The 22,732-nt window shown below is 41.4% G+C and overlaps 6 protein-coding genes across 9 annotated transcripts; 1 reads left to right on the top strand and 5 right to left on the bottom strand.

The window, feature by feature from the left end:
- Positions 1-5: 5 nt before the first annotated feature.
- Positions 6-2,200, bottom strand: LOC9636897 (serine/arginine-rich splicing factor SR45a). 2 transcript variants are annotated; one of them, XM_024679571.1, is made up of 7 exons: positions 1,514-2,200; positions 1,432-1,460; positions 1,300-1,365; positions 1,098-1,230; positions 881-1,030; positions 410-464; positions 6-328 (listed from the first exon to the last, which is right to left on the bottom strand). In XM_024679571.1, exons 1-7 carry the CDS (start codon positions 1,514-1,516, stop codon positions 63-65), a joined length of 702 nt encoding a protein of 233 aa, XP_024535339.1. In that variant the 5' UTR covers positions 1,517-2,200; the 3' UTR covers positions 6-62. The 2 variants fall into 2 exon arrangements, with proteins under 2 accessions (XP_024535339.1, XP_024535340.1); XM_024679572.1 differs by having other exon boundaries at positions 1,098-1,227.
- On the bottom strand, positions 1,600-3,618 carry LOC9636896 (pentatricopeptide repeat-containing protein At4g02750). The gene has a single exon (XM_002974618.2). The coding sequence runs from the start codon at positions 3,616-3,618 to the stop codon at positions 1,600-1,602; it is 2,019 nt and encodes a 672-aa protein (XP_002974664.2).
- Positions 3,619-5,517: 1,899 nt separating this feature from the next.
- On the bottom strand, positions 5,518-6,283 carry LOC9636895. Of its 2 annotated transcripts, none has more exons than XM_002974617.2 (2): positions 5,940-6,283; positions 5,518-5,883 (listed from the first exon to the last, which is right to left on the bottom strand). In XM_002974617.2, exons 1-2 carry the CDS (start codon positions 6,205-6,207, stop codon positions 5,801-5,803), a joined length of 351 nt encoding a protein of 116 aa, XP_002974663.1. In that variant the 5' UTR covers positions 6,208-6,283; the 3' UTR covers positions 5,518-5,800. The 2 variants fall into 2 exon arrangements, with proteins under 2 accessions (XP_002974663.1, XP_024535341.1); XM_024679573.1 differs by having other exon boundaries at positions 5,518-5,880; positions 5,940-6,256.
- A 133-nt stretch (positions 6,284-6,416) lies between these two features.
- On the bottom strand, positions 6,417-10,439 carry LOC9636894 (serine/threonine-protein phosphatase BSL1 homolog). Of its 2 annotated transcripts, XM_024679548.1 has the most exons (22): positions 10,370-10,406; positions 9,961-10,260; positions 9,843-9,903; positions 9,680-9,758; positions 9,552-9,631; positions 9,409-9,503; positions 9,254-9,353; positions 9,114-9,183; positions 8,956-9,057; positions 8,824-8,905; positions 8,627-8,767; positions 8,485-8,569; positions 8,246-8,432; positions 8,033-8,185; positions 7,740-7,978; positions 7,598-7,682; positions 7,447-7,545; positions 7,191-7,390; positions 7,065-7,140; positions 6,873-7,008; positions 6,698-6,816; positions 6,417-6,635 (listed from the first exon to the last, which is right to left on the bottom strand). In XM_024679548.1, the coding sequence occupies exons 2-22, from the start codon at positions 10,196-10,198 to the stop codon at positions 6,552-6,554; spliced, it is 2,511 nt and encodes an 836-aa protein (XP_024535316.1). In that variant the 5' UTR covers positions 10,199-10,260; positions 10,370-10,406; the 3' UTR covers positions 6,417-6,551. The 2 variants fall into 2 exon arrangements, with proteins under 2 accessions (XP_024535316.1, XP_024535315.1); XM_024679547.1 differs by having other exon boundaries at positions 9,961-10,439.
- A 92-nt stretch (positions 10,440-10,531) lies between these two features.
- LOC9637428 (pentatricopeptide repeat-containing protein At4g02750) lies at positions 10,532-12,673 on the bottom strand. Its single transcript, XM_024679478.1, has one exon. It carries the CDS (start codon positions 12,671-12,673, stop codon positions 10,532-10,534), a length of 2,142 nt encoding a protein of 713 aa, XP_024535246.1.
- Positions 12,674-12,687: 14 nt separating this feature from the next.
- On the top strand, positions 12,688-13,507 carry LOC9637427 (mediator of RNA polymerase II transcription subunit 9). The gene is made up of 5 exons (XM_002974814.2): positions 12,688-12,845; positions 12,902-12,964; positions 13,014-13,088; positions 13,139-13,197; positions 13,254-13,507. The coding sequence occupies exons 1-5, from the start codon at positions 12,705-12,707 to the stop codon at positions 13,288-13,290; spliced, it is 375 nt and encodes a 124-aa protein (XP_002974860.1). The 5' UTR covers positions 12,688-12,704; the 3' UTR covers positions 13,291-13,507.
- The last annotated feature ends 9,225 nt before the right edge of the window (positions 13,508-22,732 follow it).

The raw sequence follows: 22,732 nt of genomic DNA, 5'->3' as shown, positions 1-22,732 counted from the left end.
CCATAAACCCTAGAAATTTCCCTAATGTTTACCCTAGTAATTTTCTTACAACTTCCAACTTTTCACCTATGGTAATACGATGGAGGCGAGCGCCGGTAACTCGGCGGGGACCGGTCGTACTCCCTGCGGTGCCGGTACGGCGGCGGCGAGTACGAGCGATCATAGTCGCGGTATGGCGAGTACCGCGGCGACCTCCTGTACGGTGAGTACCGCGGTGACCTTCGGTGGTAGCCGCCGCCACCGCCATTGCCAGCGCGGTAGTAATCGTCGCGGTGGTCTCGATCGTCGTGTCGGCGTCCGTGAGATCGTCCTCCACCGCCTGCTGCAGCTGACAGTTTTCGTTCGAATCAGACCGCCAACGTTCGAGTAGAACTTAAAATGAAAAGAAAAGCTTTTTTTTGGTACTCACTTCTACTTCCGAGGTACTTGCCGGGCGTCGGGGTTCTCGCTCGGCTCCTCCTGGCCTGAAGAACAAAGAGAGAATCGCGTTGTTAGATTGTAAAGAGGAAAAAGAAAAAACTAAAACTTTCGAGAGAACTAGTCAGATCAAGCCAACCTTCAAACACCGGAGGGACGTGAAAGTTGCAGAAGAGTTTGATATAGGGAAGAGCTATTGCTGTTGAGGCCACTCGATGCAGCTATGGCTTTGTTTAGATGTTTATGGAAGGAGCTGGAGCTGAGCTTGCTGAGGAGACCACCAACAAGCTTGAAGTTTTTGGCTAGAGTGCTAGAGTGCTCGGGAGGATCATTCGGAGCAGCTGTTGAGATGAACTGATTGGTTGATGCAAGTGGTGATTGTTTTTTGAGCAGGGAAGAAGCGGTTGATTGATCAATCGTGACCACCATTTTTGGAGAAGCATCACGGCTTGGAGTAGAGTACCTTTTCAACTGTGATGATCCGGCCCTCGAGATTGGAGTGGTGCAAACGTTTTATGCAGCGTTCCGCATCGTCCAGAGATTCTAGTGCCACAAACCCAAACCCCCTCGATTCATGACTTCGAGGATCCACCACAAGCCTGCATTCCACTACCTGGAACTCAAAAACCAAGAACAAATCAAAACTCATCCCACCAAAATCGAAAAAGCATAACGTTTACCTTGCCTTCTTTCGAGAAATAGTCCTCGAGGTCCTTCTCAGTCACTCGAGTCGAGAGCCCAGTAACGTAGAGATTGTTTCCGGGATTGCACGAGATCTCGTCGTCCTTGTCGCGGCCATCGCTCCTATAGCTGCTGTGCATTACTTAGCCACAACAAAGAGAAAAGCAAGAAAACAAGAAAGAAAGAACGAGCGAGTGATACCTTCTGCAATGTGGCGGGCTCCTCGACCTGGAGCGCCCTCTCCGAGGCGATGGAGAATACGAGTACCTGAGAAAGAAGCGCGGGCGTAAGAAAACCTAGGCGCGGAGAGAAAGAAGAGGAGAAAAGGAGTACCTTCTTCCGCCACGCCTTGGCGATCCACTCTGCCATGGAAGAGCACGGGTTAGAACACATAGAGAGTAGCAAAGCGGCTCACCATCGCTGCGATCGATCGAGCGCCAAAACAAGAAAGAGGAAGAAGGGCACAAACCCTAAATATTTCCTGGCCCCCCTTTCTGTTCTTTATACTCCCACACTGTTCTTGCCGCAAATATCGGAGAGGATCACATACGCCGCCGTCCTGCGCGGATCGATCACCAGCGCGCGCTGCGCCGCCATCGCCCCACGCCGCTCGTCCCAGTGGATCTTGCAAGCCCCCAGCAGGGACGTCCACGTCCACGCCTGGGGCTCGAATGGCATGCCTCGGATCAGATCCTCGGCGAGCTCCAGCTTCCCGGATCGCGCTAGCAGATCGATCAAGAAGGTATAGTGCCCCGGCGATGGATCCATGCTGTAATCCTCGGTCATGGACTGGAAATACTCGAATCCGCTCTGGATCTCGCCCGCGTTCTTGCACGCCGCCAGGACTCCCATGAAGCACACCTCGTCCGGCTCGATCCCTTCCAGCTCCATCGCCCGGAAGAGATCCCAGGCGCCCTCGCGATCCCCATTCTCGGCCAGCGCCGCGATCATCGCCGTCCAGGAGACGAGATTCCGCCGCTCGATCCGATCGAATGCCCGCCGCGCGGCGCCGAGATTGCCACACTTGCCGTGCATGGTAACAAGCGCGCTCCCAAGAACCACATCGCGGTCTAGCTCCAACTCCATGGCCACCTCGTGTACGGCCTTGGCCATGCCAGGGAACTCAGCCAGCTCGGCGCATGCGTCTGCCACGTTAGCGAGCGTCACCTCGTTGGACGCGACACCGTGGAGGTCCATGAGCTGGAACGTCCGGAATGCCGCGCTGGCATGCCGGTTCTGGGCATACACCGATATCATGCACGTCCAGGTCACCACGTTCTTGTCACGCACCGCCTCAAACGCCTCCCTGGCGTGCGCCACGCTGCCGCACTTACCATACATGTTAACCAGCGCGTTGCCCACGTGGGTGTCTACGTGGATGCCACACCGTGCCATGCTGGCGTGTGCGTGGAGGCCGGTGCTTAGGTCAGCCGTCCAGCTGGCGGCCTCTAATACGCCGATGAATGTGATGGAGTCGGGCTCCACGTCCATGCGCTCGAACGTCTCTAGGGCGTCGCGCGCGCGGCCGGCCTGGGCATAAGCGCTGATCATCGCATTCCACGCGAAGAGCGTCTTGATCTCCATGGAATCTAGCAGCGATCGCGCCTCCTCCAATCGCCCAAAGCTACCCAGCGCGGCGATCATGATCGTGGAAGACCGGGCGTTCTTCCGGGGCATGAGATCGAACGTCGCCCTGGCGTCCTCGAGGCTGCCGCACTTGGCAAACATGTTGACGAGCGCGTTGCCCACTTTGATCTCGGCGCCCACCATTCCCATGGCCGTGGCGCGAGCGAAGACGTGACGGCCGGCAGCCAGTCCCCCACCCGTGGCCCCGGCGCCGACGCACGCGTCCAGCACCGTCACAAACGTCACCGCGTTGGGCTGGACGTCCATCCTCGCAAATGCCGCGAACGCTTTGTCAAAATGCCAGTTCTTGGCCAATGCTGCAATCAAAGCATTCCACGACACTACATTTCTCTCCGGCATCTTGTCGAAAATATTCTTCGCATCGCTCACAAGACCATTGTCCGCATATCCTGTCAAGATACCGTTCCACGTAGCCACGTCTTTACAAGGTGCCGCGTCAAACAAGCCTTTTGCAATCTCCATATGACTAGTCTGGGCATATGCAACAATAATCGCATTCCACGAGACGATGCTCTTTCTGGGCATGGAATCAAACACCCGTCTGGCTTGCTCGATCTCCCCGCACTTTATATAAGCGGCCATGATGCTGTTCCAGGAGACAGAGTCCGGGCGATGAATCCTCTCGAATGCTTGGCGAGCGTCATCGAGGCTTCCACACTTGCTATACATTCTCACAATGAGATTTCCAAGGTATGTGTCTCTGTCTAGTCCTGCTCTTGCCACCTGAGAGTGAAGATGCCTCCCGGCTGACAGCGATTTCTGGTCTCCATGCTGCTGGAGAAGCCTCACAAAACTTGCGGTTTTCTCTGAGGAATCGAGACCCCGGGAGAGACCCTGCTGTTGTACCGAGTTCAATCCATCCAGTGCCTCCATATGAGAAGATGGGTGTGCATGTAATTTGGAATCAGTGCTTTACGATATGTAATTTATACTTATAAGCTTGTGAGTTCTCATGATTTATAATCTCTATAGATCATAAACTTCTTACAAACATTTCTTCCTTCCAGGATTCAGGAGATTTGCAGGGACGACTACAGCCCGTAATAGGCGATCTCGTAACCCTGTAGGTTATGATCATGCTCACATGAGAATTTCTCTCTTCTGGCAGATTTGATATTACAAGTTAAAACTAATCTATGAGAAAGCTTTTCTACAACTTACCACCTGTGAAAAAGAAAACAAGAAATTGATCTAATTTACAAGGAAAGAGCAGGGGAGTTCTCAAGAGCGATTGTTCTCTGAGAGATCATTCAATTCTTAATGCATCTGTTTGAATTTAATCTGTTAAAACACAAAGAAATCAAGGCTTTTTTAGATCCAGTTCTTTGCAAACGACTACAGAAGCAACTCACAGGAATCTAAGTCTTCTGTTGGACTTATGGAGGCAAGTTGTATCCTTTTGATCAATATAGAGAATTAAGTATTTCTTAAGGCGGTGCTTTAATTGGTGAGGAGGTTGGAAGGGGGTTGAGAGGTTGCCATTAAAAGGTGTGACTACGAGGGACACTGATCTTTAAGTGATAAGGAAATCTAGTGGATCTAAGGGATCAAAGCTTCTTTCGTCACATAAGAATGCTTTTAGATGGGTCTCAATTGTTGAGACAAAGTTGAAATAAAGAAGGTTCTTGGGTTAGTCATTGGAAAGGAGTTGTTGCAATCATAGTTGAATGAAGTAGAATTTGGGAAGTTGTCCCCAGAATAACAATTGAGATACAAATGCATGTAGAGGACTTCAAGGATGTTTATATCACCTCAATTTTGATTGAGTGAGTTAGGTTTGAGGATGTTTTGATGGTGAAGAATGCTACCACTTCAAGTAAGGTATGAGAAGTGGTTCATCAAGTTTATTATAAGTGTCAGAGATGTGCAAATGGTAAATTGTTGATTGGGAGTAATGGAGAAAACTTAAAACTCTGGGGTAAATTATAGCATGAAGTTTAATTTAAGAGCACTTCTCATTTTGGGGTTGAATGAGAAGTACTCTATTACAAATTGTATATATATATTAATAAAACTATATCATACTTACTCATATTTATTATGTAAATTTATAATATAATATTTTTATTTTTATTTGTTACAATAAAATGCTACCTTATATCATAATGTTATTTAAGTTTCCATCAAAATATTTTTTTTATCAACAATAATCTTTGAAAAAACCCCATATATTTTATCTAAAGTAAGAAACCTAATACTACTATTAGAAATTTTTACATTTTGATACAAATACATATATAAAAAGCTGTTATTAAATTTGTTTTAGCTTCAAGTTTCTGAAAAATGTGTCAAAACAAAAAAGAAATAAAGCTACCATTTAAAAATAAAACTTCATAATAAATTATATATAAATAAAATTATATTTTAAAAGTTTATATTCTTTCCAACTATTTTTTAAAACATTTCCAAAATTTCACTAAATGCTTCCTTTTACTAATAAGAACTTTTTTTAAAAAATATATTATATAAAATATGGCTAATAAAAACTTTTTAAGAATTTATTTGTTAATAGTATTTTTTATGACTATAATTTTAAAGTTTAACATTATTTTATGCTCCAAAAGTTTTCAATTACAATATTATATTTAATGGATAAATAATATAAAGTACAACAATGTAAAGCTATATTTTATGCAAATTTTAGCTTAAAACACAAAAGTCCCATCTAAAAAACTCTTATTTCAAAAGTTCCAACCAAAAACTTCTTTTTTTATCCTCTGATGATGTTTTTTGCAGATCTAGGCAGGGCTATTGGGACTAAGAGCCAACTTACACAAGAACAACATTTATAACTTTGGAGTGGTTCAATGGAAAATAGGAGGCTTCAAGAGGCAATTCCTTTACTGGATGAAGCTACTAAGAGAGAGATTGAGCCTCTGAAATTCAAGGCTGGCAGTGTCGGTGGAGGGGAACTTTGTATTCCACGGCCCTATCATCCGCTGGAGCGTTCGATCTCAGAGTAGAGCCCAACTACTGCTCTCATGTGGATAGAGATTTTTTGTTTTTACGAATTGATGGACGGTTCTCGCGAAGAACCCTAAAAACAAGGGAATGGCTAAGCCTCGCTCGATGCAGTTGCAGTCGTTGCCTCTGCCGCTTCTGGGCTTGCTTCCGGGGTCGCGACTGCTGTCTCTGCTGCTGTAACACACGAATTTGTTGGAATTTGACGAAAGAAGTGGTGGTTTGGCACTTACATTTGTCTGGGCTGGCTCGGGCGGACTTGGGCGAAGGCCTGGGCGATTTCGACGACGCGGGGGCGTCGGTGGGAGGGGGATTTTCGCTCCATTTCTTTCGCAGTCGGATGCGCCGGATGTTAAACCCCGCAGGCGAGTAGATCGACTTCATTATCTTGGCGCCCTTCCTGGTTTTCCGGCCAGTGTGAGCCATGGGCACCACGGCTATCGACTGCTGCTGGGGCAGCACTGGGCTTGCGAGCCGCAACACTCCCACTGCCATCGCCATGCCGCCCTAAAACCTGTGGATACGATAAGAATATTTCCAAGCGGTAGAAATACTTTTTGTGAATTTTTTCGGATAGTGTGTATTTTGATAGTTTTTAAAGGTCGAAAAGTTAAAACTGTCAAATTATCAGAGGGAGGTTTCGATCCTCCGACCTGTGGGTTATGGGCCCACCACGCCTCCGTTGCGCCACTCTGATCTTAGACGTTATCTTTCGAAGTTTTGAAGTTTTTTATTTGTTCGTTTATGCTATAACACTGCACTTTGAAAGAATTTGTAAAACAGTTGGAGAACTAATCCATCTGGAATGTACAGGGACGAAACCAAACGACGATACAAACTACACGTTAGATGTAAGCCAGAGAGCTTCGATCCGCCACAGACGGCGGTCTTCCTCTCGTTGGCGTCGGCGGCCTCTGGGCATTCAACTCCTGAGATCATACACACAAAACCATGTCGTCATTGCCAAGCTTTTCATCTCGTTTCTTCTCACCTGCATCCATGTCACGTCCATCTCGTCCTCGTCGAACGGAGGCAATGGATGGATCAGTTTTGGCACAACGACGAGGTCTCTCCCGAGGACCAAGAGCGCTCCCGCATTGTTGGCCGTGCCTGCAAGAGCTCGAAACGCTCAAAGGCCACGCAAAAGAGACGATTGACGGACTAACCGCAGTAGTTTGTCGCAGAGAAGAGAGTTATCAGGTGCCCCTGGGCGAATCGTTCAAACCCATCCATCACGCATTCGTGCGCTCTGATGATCAAGTCCAGGTTGTTGTTATTGCAGAAGTCCATCACTCTGTCCGGCTGCAAAACCACGATGACTCCATGAGCAAGTTTTGTTCCAATCGAGAGTTACTTACGCCAAACGTAACCAGGCCTGGTCCACGAGCGTTTGGTTGAATGCCTTGGATGCTGTCGTTCTCAGTTGGATCGGACCTGTCAAACACAAGTCAGGCGCTTGAAGATGACAGAACCGCCCAGCTTACCAAAGAAGATCCATCAGGACATTGGATCCTGTATCCATTGTGATTGGACGAACAAGGTTGTCGATCTGAGAAATGTGGTTGATGGACTTGCCAATCCCACCGTGCATGCAGATAATTTTTTCCTCTATCACTGCGGCAAGGGGCAGCCAGTTGAAGAGCTGGTTCATGCGGTGCCAGGCCCATACTCCTTCCCACTCGCCCTGTCCAAAAGCTCAATAGTTAGGCGCCACAGTGCACTGTAGAAACGCACACAAACCATTCGTTCTACACACTCGGTGCGGAAGCCAAAGAGCGCATTGATGTCTTGAGCTTCGTGGTTGCCTCGAATCATATGCACGTGTTCAGGGTGCTCAATCTAAAACCAGTGAGAGAACTTATCAGTCTGCGTGATAAATGTAAAGTGCTACCTTCAATGCTAGCAGCAAGAAAATAGTTTCCAGGCTATGTTGTCCACGATCCACGTAGTCACCAAGGAAAAGATAATCAATGTACCTGTAGCCAGTACTACAAGTGTTAAAACCAAAGAAAAGTCTTGTAGAAAAGTCTTACGAAATATCTCCAGCTGTAGACGGCGATCCGTATTCGTTAAACAAGCGCATCAGATCTCCAAATTGCCCATGGATGTCGCCAAAAATTTTGACGGGAGCTTTCAATTTTAGAACATTAGGCTCGGCTCTAAAGATGTTTTCTGCCGAGTCACAGAGCTCTAGAACCTCGTTGAATTCAAGAAATAGATTTCTCCGCAAGGAAGGTTTCCATTCTCGGGGCTTTAACAAGAGAGCCAAAACCTGAAAACCGTATCCTAGTAAGTACGAACTCATCGAACGAGCAGAGAAACACACCTTCTTATGTACACCGTACATCGAAATTTGTCTTTCTAAGACTCTCCTCGAAATTTCACGAGTCACCCTTCGTCCCTCGTTTTCAAAACGGTCCAAGGAGAGCTGCCTCACTAGACTTCGTAACGTTCCACCTCCCGGCTCTGTGGCAACAATCTAGAGCAATCGGAGAACAACAAGCTCTTCATTAGATCCATTCTTCACTGTTTTACTTACCGCTCTGTGATGAAGTCGAACGTCCGAGCCGGGCATGGCATTGGGCATAGGTAAGTCGGAAGATGGCGAGACACTTTCAACTGCAACCCCGTTATTTTGGCTTTGTACCTTATCCATGATAGCGGTCATAGCCTCGGCCTCAGCAGTCGATGCTTCAACCAAAAGCTGAAGATCTTTCGGATCTCTCCTGAAGATTTTAAAGTTGAAGCTATTTAAGACTTCGGAAAACATACAATTACCGTATGGTCGCATTGCTCTCGTTCCGACGGCAAGCAGCCTCCAGCTTCCCGTCGTCAGCAACTAGCAGGTCACTAAACAGCACACCTAAACTACAAGTACATAATGAGAACATAGACAAGGCATGTGAGGTCAGAATGTCACCTGATTTCAAGCCGCCATAAATGTACATAGTCTTCCCCAGACCCACCGCAGCATGTCTACAACGTTTAGTGAGTGCAAGAGACTCATCGGAGGCACCAGTGGACTTAGCCTCGTACCAGACTCCCGAATTCGTATCAAAAACTGTTAGATTGAACAAAAAAAGTAAGCTGTTTGATTAAACGGGTTCCACAACTTGCCTGCAAAAGACGACGCGTCATCCACAATATGTCCACGCCCTTGAGCTCCGCCAGAAATGTGAAATCTGGCATCTGCAAAAGCCTTCAAATAGAGGAGAGTTAATATTTTCAAGATAAGTGGAAGCAATATACCGCTGCATGCTGATACCGAGGAGAAGGTGAGGTCCCAGGCAACCTATCCCAGTGCCACTGCCCAATTTGATTCCTCTCAAGACGATATATACCAGGAACAGGCTACAAAGTCGAGGCATCAGGGACTTTGTTCTAATGGGAAAGTGTGGAAACCTTACCACACCGTTTGAATCCCTCCCACCGCAAAATAGAAGTACGCCATCCTTTCGTGTGCTTGCGGCTGCATACCTGATAATGAGCGTCAGCGCAGTTAGAACAAGAAAAAGTGACGGGGTTTGATGTTTACCCATGCACCTACATGCAAGGCGGAGGTCCATCGCCACCGGCTTCAACCTTCTCCCATTGGTAAGGCTTCTTCGTCGTGTCTAGAACCCAAACATCCGAGAAAAGTCGAACACCTGCTCAAGTATACATCGCTTATAAACTTGAAAGCCTTAGCACTCATAACTGTACCGTCGTTCCCAGAAACCAGTATCAAGAATTGTGCAACTAGTGCCATAACATGCCCATAGCGTGGGCCTGGCCGTGGTCCTTCTTTGACAACCACCCTGCGGAATAAAAGTCAAGCAACATTCCCGTTACATGAAATCTTCTACCTATGCCATTTTGCCTCGGGCTGAGACAAATCCAAGACATGCAAGTCATCCGATGAGAGTCCAGCAGGACCGATGCCACCCTACAATGCAGAACCATTTGCAAAGTTCTCCGAAAGTAAAACACGTACCTGAAAAACAACCATCGGACCCACTGCCGCTGCAGCATGAGCAGCTCTTGGTGATGGAGCGATACCTGAAGGATTGAGCCTGCAAAATTCGCATCGATCATAAGAGAATCGTCCAAGGAAGTAACAACAAAAAGAAAGGCGCAAAAAATAGAGAGTAACATACTTTTGCCATTTTTTCGAAGCAGTGTCAAAGCAATGGACGTTTGCAGTAACTTCAGCGATTCCTGGAGATCACGGGACTCGTTAATTCCCGAGAAAACAAAAGGAAGAACACCACTTACTGATTCCAGGGTCTCCAGAAGACGGCGAGAGGGGCGGTCCAGTTCCAGATGCTCCTTCCAGAGCCGTGGCACCTCCAAACAGCACAAGGCGATGGGCAATGTAGACGGCAGTGCCTTCCTTGCCAATTGGAGCGAGCGCTGTGAGAGTGTGCCCACATCTTGGCCCCGGCCAATCCCCTTCGCTCTCTGCAACCGCATCTACAACTCTGTAGCTGGAAACAGCGTCCTGCGATTCCATTACCTCCGCCTTCTTCGGGGCCTCGGATTCACTAGATTCCTGGACCGGAACATCCGCCTCGACTTCCATGGCAGAAGATCAAGCAGCTCAAATGCATTGAGATTTCACCAGGAATTCTGCAGCCGCCGTCGCGCGCACGGCGCCGGATCGCTAGGGTTTGAGAGCAAATACCTGGAGCTGGAAATTCCCGGCCAACCGCGCGAGTACTAAAAACCTAGGCTCTAGGCGTGGAGCTCTTTTCCTCCCATCTCTTGGAAAAAAACGTACAAAGAAGTCCACATCACTGCCAGATGTTGTCCACGTCGGCACCATTTGCGCGCCTCCATCGTGCCGTCACACCGACGTCACCCTCTCGCTCCGTGGCATGATGCTATTGGAGAGGAGCACGTACACCTCGGAGTTGTGCTCCAGCTCGGACACCCGCGCGAGCACCCTCTCCACGTCGCGTTGCGACTTACACGCGGCGATCAGACTCGTCCACTCCGTGATCCCCGGAAGAAACGGCATGTTCGCGATTAGATCCTCGGCCCTGTGGATCTGCCCCGCGCGGCACAGCGCATCGATCACGCACGCGTAGTGTTCTTCCCGGGGCGCCAATCCACGATCCACTCGCATCGATCGCAGGTAATCCCGGGCGGCGTCCACGGATCCCGCGTGGCCGCACGCGCCCATGACGCTTGTGAATGTCACCTCGTCAGGATCCATTCCCGCGACGCCTAGTTCGCCCAGGAGCTCGATCGATCGCGCGCGGTAGCCGTTTAGGGCATAGGCGACGATCATCGCGTTCCAGGACGCCACGTCGCGTTGCTGGATGCCGTCGAAGAAGCGCTGCGCCTGGGCAATATGCCCCTTGTGGGCATATGCCGTGATCATGATCGTCCAGGATATGGTATCCCACTCTGGCATATTCTCAAACAATGCCCGGGCATCATCCAGTTCGCCGTGCTGGCAGTTCGCTTCTAGCAGCGTGTTCCACGCCAGAAGATTCTTTTCTGGGGTGGAATCAAACAACGCTTTGGCCTCTTCCACATACCCAAAGAAGGCATATGCTGTAATAAGTGTTGTCCAGGAGATCACGTCTTGCCTGGGCATTTTTCCAAGTTCCCTTTTCGCTTCTTCCAAGTAGCCCAAGCGGGTATACGCATCGATCATAATGTTGCAACTCACTACGTCGTGAGTGTTCATCTTTTCGAATAGATTCCTTGCTTCGGACAGATTCCCAGCCTGAGAATATGCCGCGATGATAGTGTTCCATGCCACGATATCCCGCAGCGGCATCTCGTCAAACAAAGCTCTGGCCCTTTCAAGCCTTCCGTACTGCGCCTCAGCTGAAATGACCGTTGTGTACGACACAAGGTCCCGCTCGGGCATTTCCTCGAACTGTCGCGTGGCGTCACGCAAGAGGCCGACCTGGCAGTACGCCGCCAGCATCACGTTCCAGGTGACAATATTCCTTTGTGGCATGAGGTCAAAGGTACGCCGGGCCTCGGTAATATTCCCATTCTCCGCATATGCTTTGATCATGGCTGTCCACAGCACCACGTCCGGCTGTGGCATCTCGTCAAAGAGCCTCTTTGCCTCGTCCAGATGCCCGCTTTGGGCATATGCCGATATAAGCGGGGTCCAAGATACGAGGTTCTTTCCGGGCATCGCGTCGAAGATCCTCTTGGCTTCGTGGAGGTCCTTGTTTTGGACGTAGACGGAGATCATTGTGTTCCAGGAATAGGAATTTCTATGCGGCATCTTCTCAAAGAGCTCTCTTGCCTCGTCTAGATGCCCGTTTTGGGCATATGCCGCAACGATGGACGTCCAGGCTACCACATTGCGCTCCGGCATTTTGTCAAACATCGCTTTAGCATCGTCGATATTACCGTTCTCCGCGAGAGCCGCCACTATGGTTGTCCAGGTCACGGAATTAGGGTTGGGCATCTTTGCGAAGCATTGCTTTGCCTCGTCCAAATGGCCGTTCACGGCATAGCCCCGGATCATCGCGTTCCACGACACCGCATCGCGGCGGGGGATCGAATCGAACAAATCTCTCGCCTCGCGCAGCCGCCCGCCCTGCGCGAATGCGGTGATGAGGACATTGCCCGCGATCACGTCCTTGATCGCCATCCGGTCGTAGAGCTTCTTGGCGTGGTCGAGCTGCCCGTTTTGAGCGTAGGCTGCGACCATGATGTTCCAGGAGAAGGAATTCGGCTCCTCGATAGCGTCGAAGACCTTGCGCGCCTCTCCAACGAGGCCGCATTTGCCATACATCTCCACCAGCAGATTCGCGAGGTAGCGATTGTTCCAGTGATCGCTCCGGAAGATCTCAGAGTGGAGATGCTTCCCCGAGGAGGGATCCCTGTTCCTGGACGCGCTCTTGATACGCTCGGCATAGGATTCGAGGCTAATCGCCCGGGAATGATCCTCGACTGGAGGATTGTTCACAGGGAGAGTGAATCGAGGAAATTTAAGAGCTACATTGTCCATTCCATAGACTAGGGTTTTGGTGGGAAAAGCAATGTCGTGGTCGTCGGGAGGAATCCATCACCAGCAATCGCTCCAGCAGCAATTGCGAATGCCGCAGCAGCCGATGGTCCAGCAGCAGCAGCCCCAGCTCGGCGCCGCGTCCAATCTTCTGTCGCAGTTCCATTTGTTCCCGGTAAATAGTCCTTGTCATTGATAACAGTCTAGACTTCTCTTGTTTGTTCTTGCCAGTTGATCGAGGCGATCGCTGACGCTACCGAGAGGGGAGTGCGAGACCAGCGCGTGGATGATCTGGTAGCATTGAGCAAACATTTTTTATTACGAACCAATTGGTGCTCTCTAGGTAAATGAACTTGGCAATCGATTCGAGAGGTGCCAGCAGCTCCTGGCTCCTCATGCGGCCAGCTCCAAGCCCTTGGTAAGTTTGACATTGTATAGAACTTTTCTAAGTTTGTTTTCTCTTGCTAGACTCTTCGAAATCAGAAGATGAAGCTACAGGAGTATGAAAACCAACTGAATTTGCGAAGGTTGGATGGATTCTATTTTTCTTCACTAGTTTCTCCTGATTGTATGTCTTTTCCAGGGAAGCTCTCTCCAAATACAGAGAAATGGTGGAATAAAACAGACACCAAATGAGGTTTAGTCAGAGACTCCCTGGGAGTGGAATCTTATGCTCTTTAAGCTGGCTTCAAGATACTCCCCTCCATCTCCAATTGAAGTGACCTTTTCGAAGTTAATCTCTCTGCTATGAGCACAGCTTCTCAAGCAATTTGTATGGCATGCATGAATATTAAAATATGTAATAAATATTTCAATTAGAGTATTTTACAATATGCACAAGTTTGTCCAATAAATTTTACAAACTTTACAAAATTGTATGCCTTTCTCTGTGAAATTCTACAATTTTGGAGAGTATATGATGCAATTGGAAAATATACAATAATTTTAATCTAGATGCATTAATTTAATGCAACATAGTACCATAGATAATTCTCAATTTGAGCATTTACATATTTAGTCTATCCATCTGTTTAAAGATGATAAATTATAATGAATTTCAATTTGGTACCTAAAAATTTAAATAATATACCCAAAACTCTCACATAAATCTTGAATTCCTATATGAAATCATTTATTGGGGATATCCATAAACCCATACCACTTTATCAAAAAAGAGTTTTACACAATTGGGATAAAGTGTGTAATCTTTGATAATTAATCAATAACCATTATCAAAGTGTTATAATCATTTACCACTTTATGGAAAAAGAGCTTTATTGTTTATTTAGCATTTATTATTTATACAATTGGGATAAACTGTGCAACATTTAATAATTAATTCACAACCACTATCAAAGTGTTATAACCATTTAATTTTAGCAAATAAATAACAAAGTTCAGTGTCATACTCTGAAATGGTTATGTTAGTCTTAGAAATGTATTTCAACTTCTAACCTACTTTTATTACAATACTAGTAAGGTTTATTAGGTTTTTAGATGATTTGATATTGAGCTTCTCTTGCTAATGAGCTTACTTTGACATAAACTTTTGTTGTATTGCAAAGTAATTAAACATATTATTATCTATATAAATATTAATACATCCATCCAAATAGTGTTTCCAATGTTCTAACATTGACACTATACAAACATCTCTTTTATTGTGTAGGCCATCTTTGTTTGTTTATGTCTTGGAGTAAAATACAACAAGACAACCATGCTACTTTAATGTAATATCAATTATATTGTCACAATCTTGTCGTAATATAACATCAATATAATATAGCCAAATGTATCACAATGCACTTTGAAAGGTTTATCAAGATCTAAAATTCTAAGAATAAAAACCATATTCAAGATCTCCTTCAATTGTACAAAAATATGATGATAAATTAGTGTTCAAGGAAATTGTATATCACTTTTTGTTAACTTAATCAACAGAAGAGTAATTGCAAAATTATGAAGAAACTTGCGATAATATTCTACCAAATTGAGAAAAGAGTGAATATTTTCTATAGTGGTTAAAACTTCTCAAGACTTCACCACTTCTTAGATCTACCTTAATTACACCATCATCAATTATATATAAGCAACTAAAGAGAACAACTCAATAGATTATCCATAAGGGTTTAAATATAGAGAGAAAAATAATTCAAATTCAAGAGTTTATATTTAGTATCAAAGGGGTCTTAGGTTTGACTCTTAATTGTTAGCTAAAAGAATCACACCATATATTGAGATGGCAAGTAAAGTTTACTTGAGGGGTAGGATGTCAAGAGAGTAGGGTTTTTTGGAGAATTGGGGCTTTTAGAAGAGCTACAGCTTTTAGCTTTTAGTAATAAAAGTGTAAACTTGTATAAATTTATAGTAAAAAAGACTTATGAACAAAAATATATCCCTTTTTCCAATTGGTTAAAGATTTTATGATACTTAGAGTTAAACATCCTTGGGTTTCAGTAGTCTTAAGTTAATTGATCTCTCGGGAAGTAAATTCAGGAGTTTACACTATATTATTGTGAATATGATTAAAGGTATTGAAAATTATTTGTTAGTAAGTCCTATAATATTCTTCTTTTATTGTTATGATGGTAGAAGGTTTATACTTTTTACCTATATCCACCCAAAATTGGTCAACATGTGTGCAGTTAAATAAGAAGGGCATTAAGGAAAAAAAATTGTCATTTGATATAGTGATGAAAAATTTATATTATCTTACACTTGCTAATAGTGGGAACCCTTGCAATATTGAGTTTAATCCCTCAATATTTATTATGTGATAGCTTTTTGTATCCACTAAAACACTTGTTATCATGCCCTATATATTGGTTCTATTTAATCCCATTCTCTATTCATGAAAAGTGTCTAGATTTTCTAATTGGGCATATCTATAAAATGTAGATAACAAAATGGTGTTGTTTCCATGTCTTGATTTGTAATCTAATATCATTTTATATTTAATAAGTTATTGTGATTACCCTCGAAGATTAACTTCTTTTAATCTTTTAATCTAAACCTGACAAAGACATAGCAATAATACATATATTTTTCTGATGAACAATCTTTGGTATTATTAGTCATAATAATCTAAAGTTATGTAGAGTTTTAAAAGTTTAGCTCCTCACTAAGTGTGTCTATCCTTATTTTACATCTAACTTGATATACCATACTAACTGGTAGAATACCTATATCCTTATGTTACACCACTTGTATATTAAACTAGCGTTAGAATTTATTTTGTTCCATTTACATGCTAGTCTTGGTATTAGGATGTTGGATGCTCCAATATCATTCCAATGTCACCCAGTGCTCTGGCTCTTTTGCTTTATAGTTGTATACTTAAGAGTTGTTCTATGTTTTAGCTCTTTCGTTTTTTGGTTGTATGCTTGGAAGTTTGGCTCTTGTAGCACACGTGGTTTTTACCCTTTATCCTATGGTGATTTACTATAAGATAACACCGCGAAGTGGAACCTAAACCCTCCATGTGCCACGTGTTATATGCCACGTGTCTATAGGATAGTGGTGTGGAACCTGAGGTTCAGAGCCTTGGGCCATTGAACAAAGGAACGGTGCCAAACTCCCAAGTATAGAGCTAAGGAGTGATAGAACCAAACCATAGAGCAATTCTCAAACATACAGTCCAAGGAGTGAGGGGACAGGAGTTCGGAGCGACTTAGAACAGTCCTAGAGTATCCAGCATCCCAATGTTAGGACCAATACGTAAAATGGAGCCAAATGGAGTTTAGCACTATTTCAGCATACTAGCGGCCTAACGCAAGGATATGGGTACTCCACCAACTAGCATGGTGTGGAGTTTGAGCTTAGACCCAAGCCGGACGCAGAACAAGGATAAGCACGCAAACGGGAGCTAAATTATGCTTCAGATTGGTCAGCCATACCCGACTTACCCATTTGTAAGTAACCAAAAAGAACAACTCAAGACATGGTCCATGGGGTTCAAATATAAAGGGAAAGGGCCCATGAATAAAAATGCACCCCCTTTTCCAATTGGTTAAAAGTCTTGGGATACTTGGGTTAAGCGTCCTTGGGTTTGAATAGTACTGGATTAGGAGTCTAAATTCAGGAGCTTATATTTGGTATCAGAGTGGTCTTGAGTTTGACTCTATTGGTTGGCTAGGGGAATCACACCACAAGTTGATTGACATCTGGTTGGTCTAGTTTGCTCCCATTAGGTCGACTCGAGGTAGAGTGTCAAGACAGTGGGCTCTTGGGAGAGTTACGACTCTCAACTTTCATTCACGAGGGCGTGAACTTGTAGGGAAGTGTGATGGATTGTAAGCAACCAAAGAGAACGACTTGAGAAATGGTCTATGGGGTTTAAATATAGAGGGAAAGAGTCCATGAATAAGAACCTTTTCCACTTTTCCATAAATAGCATTTGGGACCGAAATGAGACTAACACAAAAGGCATGATAGTAAAGGTGTTTGGCAGATACAGTAAACTATCATTTAGCGATATTGAGAGACCAAGCTCAATATCATGGGGGTTCCCAACACTAGCAAGTGCAAGTCAACATCATGTTAAGTCTGCTTGATAAATGACAACTTAGGATTTCCTTCCTTAGTGCCCTTCTGGTCTAAGTGCACATGTGATGATCAATTTCTCAACTAGCTCAGGTGGAGACTAATAATAGGTCCAGCAATATCGACCTCCTACTGTCGTGGCAGTAAGGAAAGAATATCTAAAAGGATAGTTGATAGATAACTTTCGATACCTAAAGTCACATTCATGACAGTTCTATCCCTTTATTCAATAGCCTAAGGCCCTAAAACTTAGGTCCCACTCCATTGCTCTTGGCACATGTGTCCAAGGGTTAGGTTCCACTTTATGGTTATTCTATAGTAAATCACTATGGATAAAAAGTGAAAACCACATATGCTATATATATATATATGTATATAGGAGTGAATGGTTTGGATTGAAACAAATCTGATGGCCACTAAAATCCCACTATGCTAATATTAGTATACGGCATCATAGCTATACACTTGGACTTCACAATACCAATATAATTTTTTAGTCCAAGAATGTTCATATGAAACTAATCAAAGACACATTTACTTTCCTTAGCATATAAGTTATTTTCTTGCAACTTCTAATAGACTAGCTTAAAGTGTTTCAAATCATTCTTCAATGTTTCATTAAAAACTAGAACATTATCAATATATAAGATAATAAATATGTCCATATAATCTTTAAATATTTTATTCATCATAGTTAGGGCATTATATAGCACAAACTATATAACCATGAATTCATATATAGTGCACTCTGTTTAAATATTTATATCAAACTGTTATGCCATAATGTTTCCCCTAAGGTCTCAAACTAATAAATGCTTCCAAAGTTTGGGATTTAAAAGGTTCCATGAACAAGTTTTGCTGTACTATGGAATGTTAAAAATTTAGAGGCTTAGAGTGCTTGGCTACTTGTGTTTGTAAAGAGTGTAACTAAACTTTAATTTCAATATAACATGAGAAAGGTGATTATGAGAGAGTTTGAGAATTTGTGAAGAGTTAGGTAACACCTCATTGCTCATGCAATAATTAACTGAACCTAAGTAAAATCAAACTAGAGTTGGAATAATAAATATTAACCTTGGCAAGGGAACTTAACTAAAGCCAAAGCAAAGGTGGTTAGATAGATGAGATAAACAAAAAAATTAGAAAAAGAAAATTTATGTTTACAATAAAATTTAATCTTGTGAGAAAAGCTAAAATATAAAGAAATATTTTTTTTAAAGACAATGCCACTTACTTTAAAATTTGATATTTCATTTCCAACTTTTATACTTTTTATATCCACTCTTGAGAGACCTTGATTGTGATTTAGATAGCAGTTTAATGAATAGGTGAGCTCAAAAAATCACTTCTTTCTATAGTTTTCTTAACTTTATTTCTAAACTTAGGAATAAGATGAATAAGATTTCATATTGAGAAAAGAAATAATCACTTATATAACACTAAGATCTATTTTAATTTATAACATCATGGAAACTTGCCAAAAATATTCACTACCTTTATAATTTTTTATGATTTATTGATGCTTCTTCCCATTGAGTAGTATGAATTATAACAAAGTGTTTAAAATTGATATTCTATAAATAGTATTAGAAATTTGGAGCTCTAAAGTTACAATTATAACTTTTCTTAATTTTATAGATGTAATAAAAGAGGATGGTGCAATGATCTAAGGAACTAAACACCTTGGCTTGGCTAGAATTTGAAGACTTTAATTAGCGAGAACATAATTTATACACAATGGATGGAAAAAGTATTTTAATGGTTATTACAAATGTATGCTTATTGACCTAGATCAAGTTCAATATATATTGCATAGTTTACTTCCACATTTGAAGTCTTATTGAAAAAAAATATAATGCATATATCATCTTAGCACATTTAAATTTCGTTATAAGAAATTGATAGTTAAGCTTTTCAAATTCATTCTATCATTTTACTAGTAAATCTAATCCCCCCACATTACCTCCATTAGTCAGTATTATTTGTTATCACTTTAACATGTTAAAACTTCAAAGGTGTTAAATTCTATTTGTAGATTATATATTTAAGATACTTATAGGATTTTATAGTAGTTAATGTCTAGTTCTCATAAGTGAAGGTGTTACATTAAGTTATTTAAAATTATCACTTCAATCTTAGTGATATTAATAATAAGCCAAATGTATGATAGAACTCTACTAAAGCATCAAATTTTTGTTGTAGTGCCTTGTGAGTTGATGTAGATCATTCATGTATAAAATTTTATATATATATATATATCCTGAATATTTAATAATTAGCATTTAGAAATAAGTGTATCTAAAACATCAATATATAGTCCTGAAAGAGGGAAAAAGCAAGTAACCTTTCTTACACTTGCATACTATCTAATCAATACTTTAAATGTTTATAAATTATCATATATAATTATTTTATAGTTATAATACTTTGTGGTGGAGTGTTTAGTGCACAAAATCTTGCACTATAGCAAGGAAGTCAATAAAGCAATAAAAAAGCTTTTTTTTTGTCATCCCATATGTTCATATATGTTTAAAGTATAATCAAATGATTAGTACCAACTATAATAAAAGTGCAATACAACTTATCCAAACGCTCATTTGCATTAATCTTAATCCATTGAGAAGTTATTTGAAAACTTTGTGCTTGAATCTATTTTTTATTCATCATTACTTTAGTATTTTATTAGTAGTTTTATTGTTATCATGAATGTGACTATGGGTATTGAAAATTACCTGTCAACAAGGCATTTCAGATATTTTTCTTCTACTGCCATAATCACAAAAGGTTGGTATTGTTAGATTCTTTACCAATCTTTGCTCAAGCAAGTTGAGAAATTGGTTATTATATATGTACTTATGCCAATTAACAATACCAATCTCTTGCTGTTGTGGTAGTAAGAGAAAAATATCTAAAAGAACTCACTGACAAGTAACATTCAATAGCCACAATCACATTCACAACAATTGTCTAGTTAAAAACTCCACAAGTAGTGGTTAGTATACTCTCAATAAATATAGAGAGATGCCAAATATCTAGCATATTTTTAGTGTTTTTTTTTATAAAGATTTTTTTAGTTTATTCATATTCAATCCGAGATACTAAAAAATATGTACCTCAAATTTAAACTTTAAATACTTTCCATCCTTACCTACAATTATTGCTTTCCTAATACCTTAAATCACCTCACCTATCTTAACTTTCCTTCCTACACCTTTATTTGTTAAGTTGATTTTAGTTTTATAAATTGTAAATAGGGGGTTTTATGTATAGTAAAGATAGTGTATATGTCAAGCATTGCATACTAATTTGAGATATATTTTAGCTTTCTACTATGCATATTTGTTCTTGTTCTGCATTTGCCTTGGGTATAATCCCAAATGCCATACCATACTTGGTAGAGTATTCATGTTCTTGTATTAGACTATTAGTATGCTAAAATATTGTCAAATTTCATTTGACTTTATTTTATGTATTAGTTTTGGTGTTAGGATGCTAGATGCTTTAGGAAATTCTAATATTGTTTTAGACATTTATTATTTTGTTTATTGGCTATATATTTGGGAGTTGATCTCTACTCTTGTTCTTTCACTCCTTTACTATATACTCAGGAATTTTATTATATTTTAATTTCTTAGTTTTTTGGTTATATGCTTGAGAATTTAGCTTCATTCCTTCCTTAAATGGCTCAAAACCATAAAACTTGGGTTTTGTTCCATTACCTCTGGTCCATATGTCTAAAGGTTATGTTTCATTCCATGGTTATTTTATGAGAAATCATTATAAAGTAAAAGGTGAAAACCACATGTGCTATAAAAATATATTTATCAGCTAGTCCTTTCAAATATTCTTTTATTATATTACAACTATACAAGGTTAATATTTTTGGTTTTCTTTATTAGTCTTTATTTAAGCTAGTTGAGAATTTAGTCATCACATATACACTTGACTAAAAGAGCATATGAATGGAATTCTTAAATCATATTATCAAATATACTTGATTTGATTATAAAATTGTTTATTAATATGCACTAGTTAAGTATTGAGAGCCATCACAATATTGAACTCAATCCCTTAATATTGCTAAATGATAGCTTATTGTGTACATTAATATCAAGGTGCTAGAGTGTGCTTGTGAAAGTCAAGATCATAGGTTTCCCTTTATTTTAAACTAAGTGTGATTAATTAGTGAGGGATTAGTAATAATCATAAGGTTGTGACCCTTTGTATCAATTGTGAGAAACAAAATAAAAAAATAGGCTTAATGGGAAGCAAAGAACAAATGCTTAGTGTGATGGAGAGCAACAATGGCATTACTAAACAGGCTAGTGTTGAGGAGGCTAAACTTTTGCATGGCTGTAGTGACAATTAGCACTAGAGCATGAGAAGTTTCAACTTCCTAGGTAGCAATGGTTTTTCCATACTTGCTAATCTTGGTGTTTATAGAGTTTTCCTCCATAATTAAACACCTTTGCTATCATGCTTTATGTATTAGTCTTGCTTTCCCTAATAACCTAATGATATGTAGGAATTATTTCATAATTTAGTATAATTTTATATTTAATAAACTTTTTAGCTGTCCTAGAGACTCTCTCTTGGTTCTAGGGTGAAAGCCCAAAATGAACTTCCACATTAGCGAGGGTGCATCAGAGGAAGGGGCAAAGGGTTATAAAGAGGGTTTTAAATGTATAGTAGGGATAATAGTTGAAAATATAATCAATTCCTAAAACATTAGTTTGGCTTCTACTAAGTTATGTTGATCTTTGTTTGTGTTTAGCTTAGGTCTAAACCCAAGCTCCATATTATGCTAGTCAGTGGGGTACCTACCTCTTTATGTTAGGCTAGTGGTATATTGAAATTATGATAAACTTTCTACTATACTTGATATTATTTTATATACAAGAGTTAAATACAATGCTTGTAAAAGAATTGAGTGCATATTAGATCCCCATCCTATAATGCAATGTCTTGGGATTTAATTCCAAATTTTTGTGCACTCCATTTGGTATCAAAGTATTATCTCAGTGATTTCTATTCAACTTTTGTCAAAATTTTTAACTTCAATTACATATGCAAAGACTTTCCTAGAAGATCCAAATTGACCTATATAGGATTAATTAGATTGAATCATTTAGTAAGAATGTTGTATATATACTCATTTAATAATAGAGGCATATAAACAATTAGTGAAATAGTGAAAATGAATTATATTGATGCTGCTAAAACTTTAATACAAGTAAATTAAGGGGGGAAGAACTTAAGCTTAGTTGCATTGCTATAGTGTACAGCTCAAGATATTGAGATTGAGAATTTGTGAAAGGAAGTTTACAAATTAAAGACGGAGAACAAAAATAGAAAGAAAAAAGCAGAGGCAGTTAAACCTAAAATAATCAGACTCCTTTTCAAGTTTTGAGGATGATAAAGTTTTATAACCACTTTTAATTGTATGAATTTCAAAGTTCAAGCCATTCAACCTCATATGCATATGGGATTATTAGGTTTTGGAGTATTAAATCTACAATA

The sequence above is a fragment of the Selaginella moellendorffii genome, unplaced genomic scaffold, assembly GCF_000143415.4.
Source record: "Selaginella moellendorffii unplaced genomic scaffold, v1.0 SELMOscaffold_25, whole genome shotgun sequence".
Lineage (NCBI taxonomy): Eukaryota > Viridiplantae > Streptophyta > Lycopodiopsida > Selaginellales > Selaginellaceae > Selaginella > Selaginella moellendorffii.
Note: the sequence above shows the minus strand (reverse complement) of the source record. Positions and strands in the feature narration are given on the sequence as shown.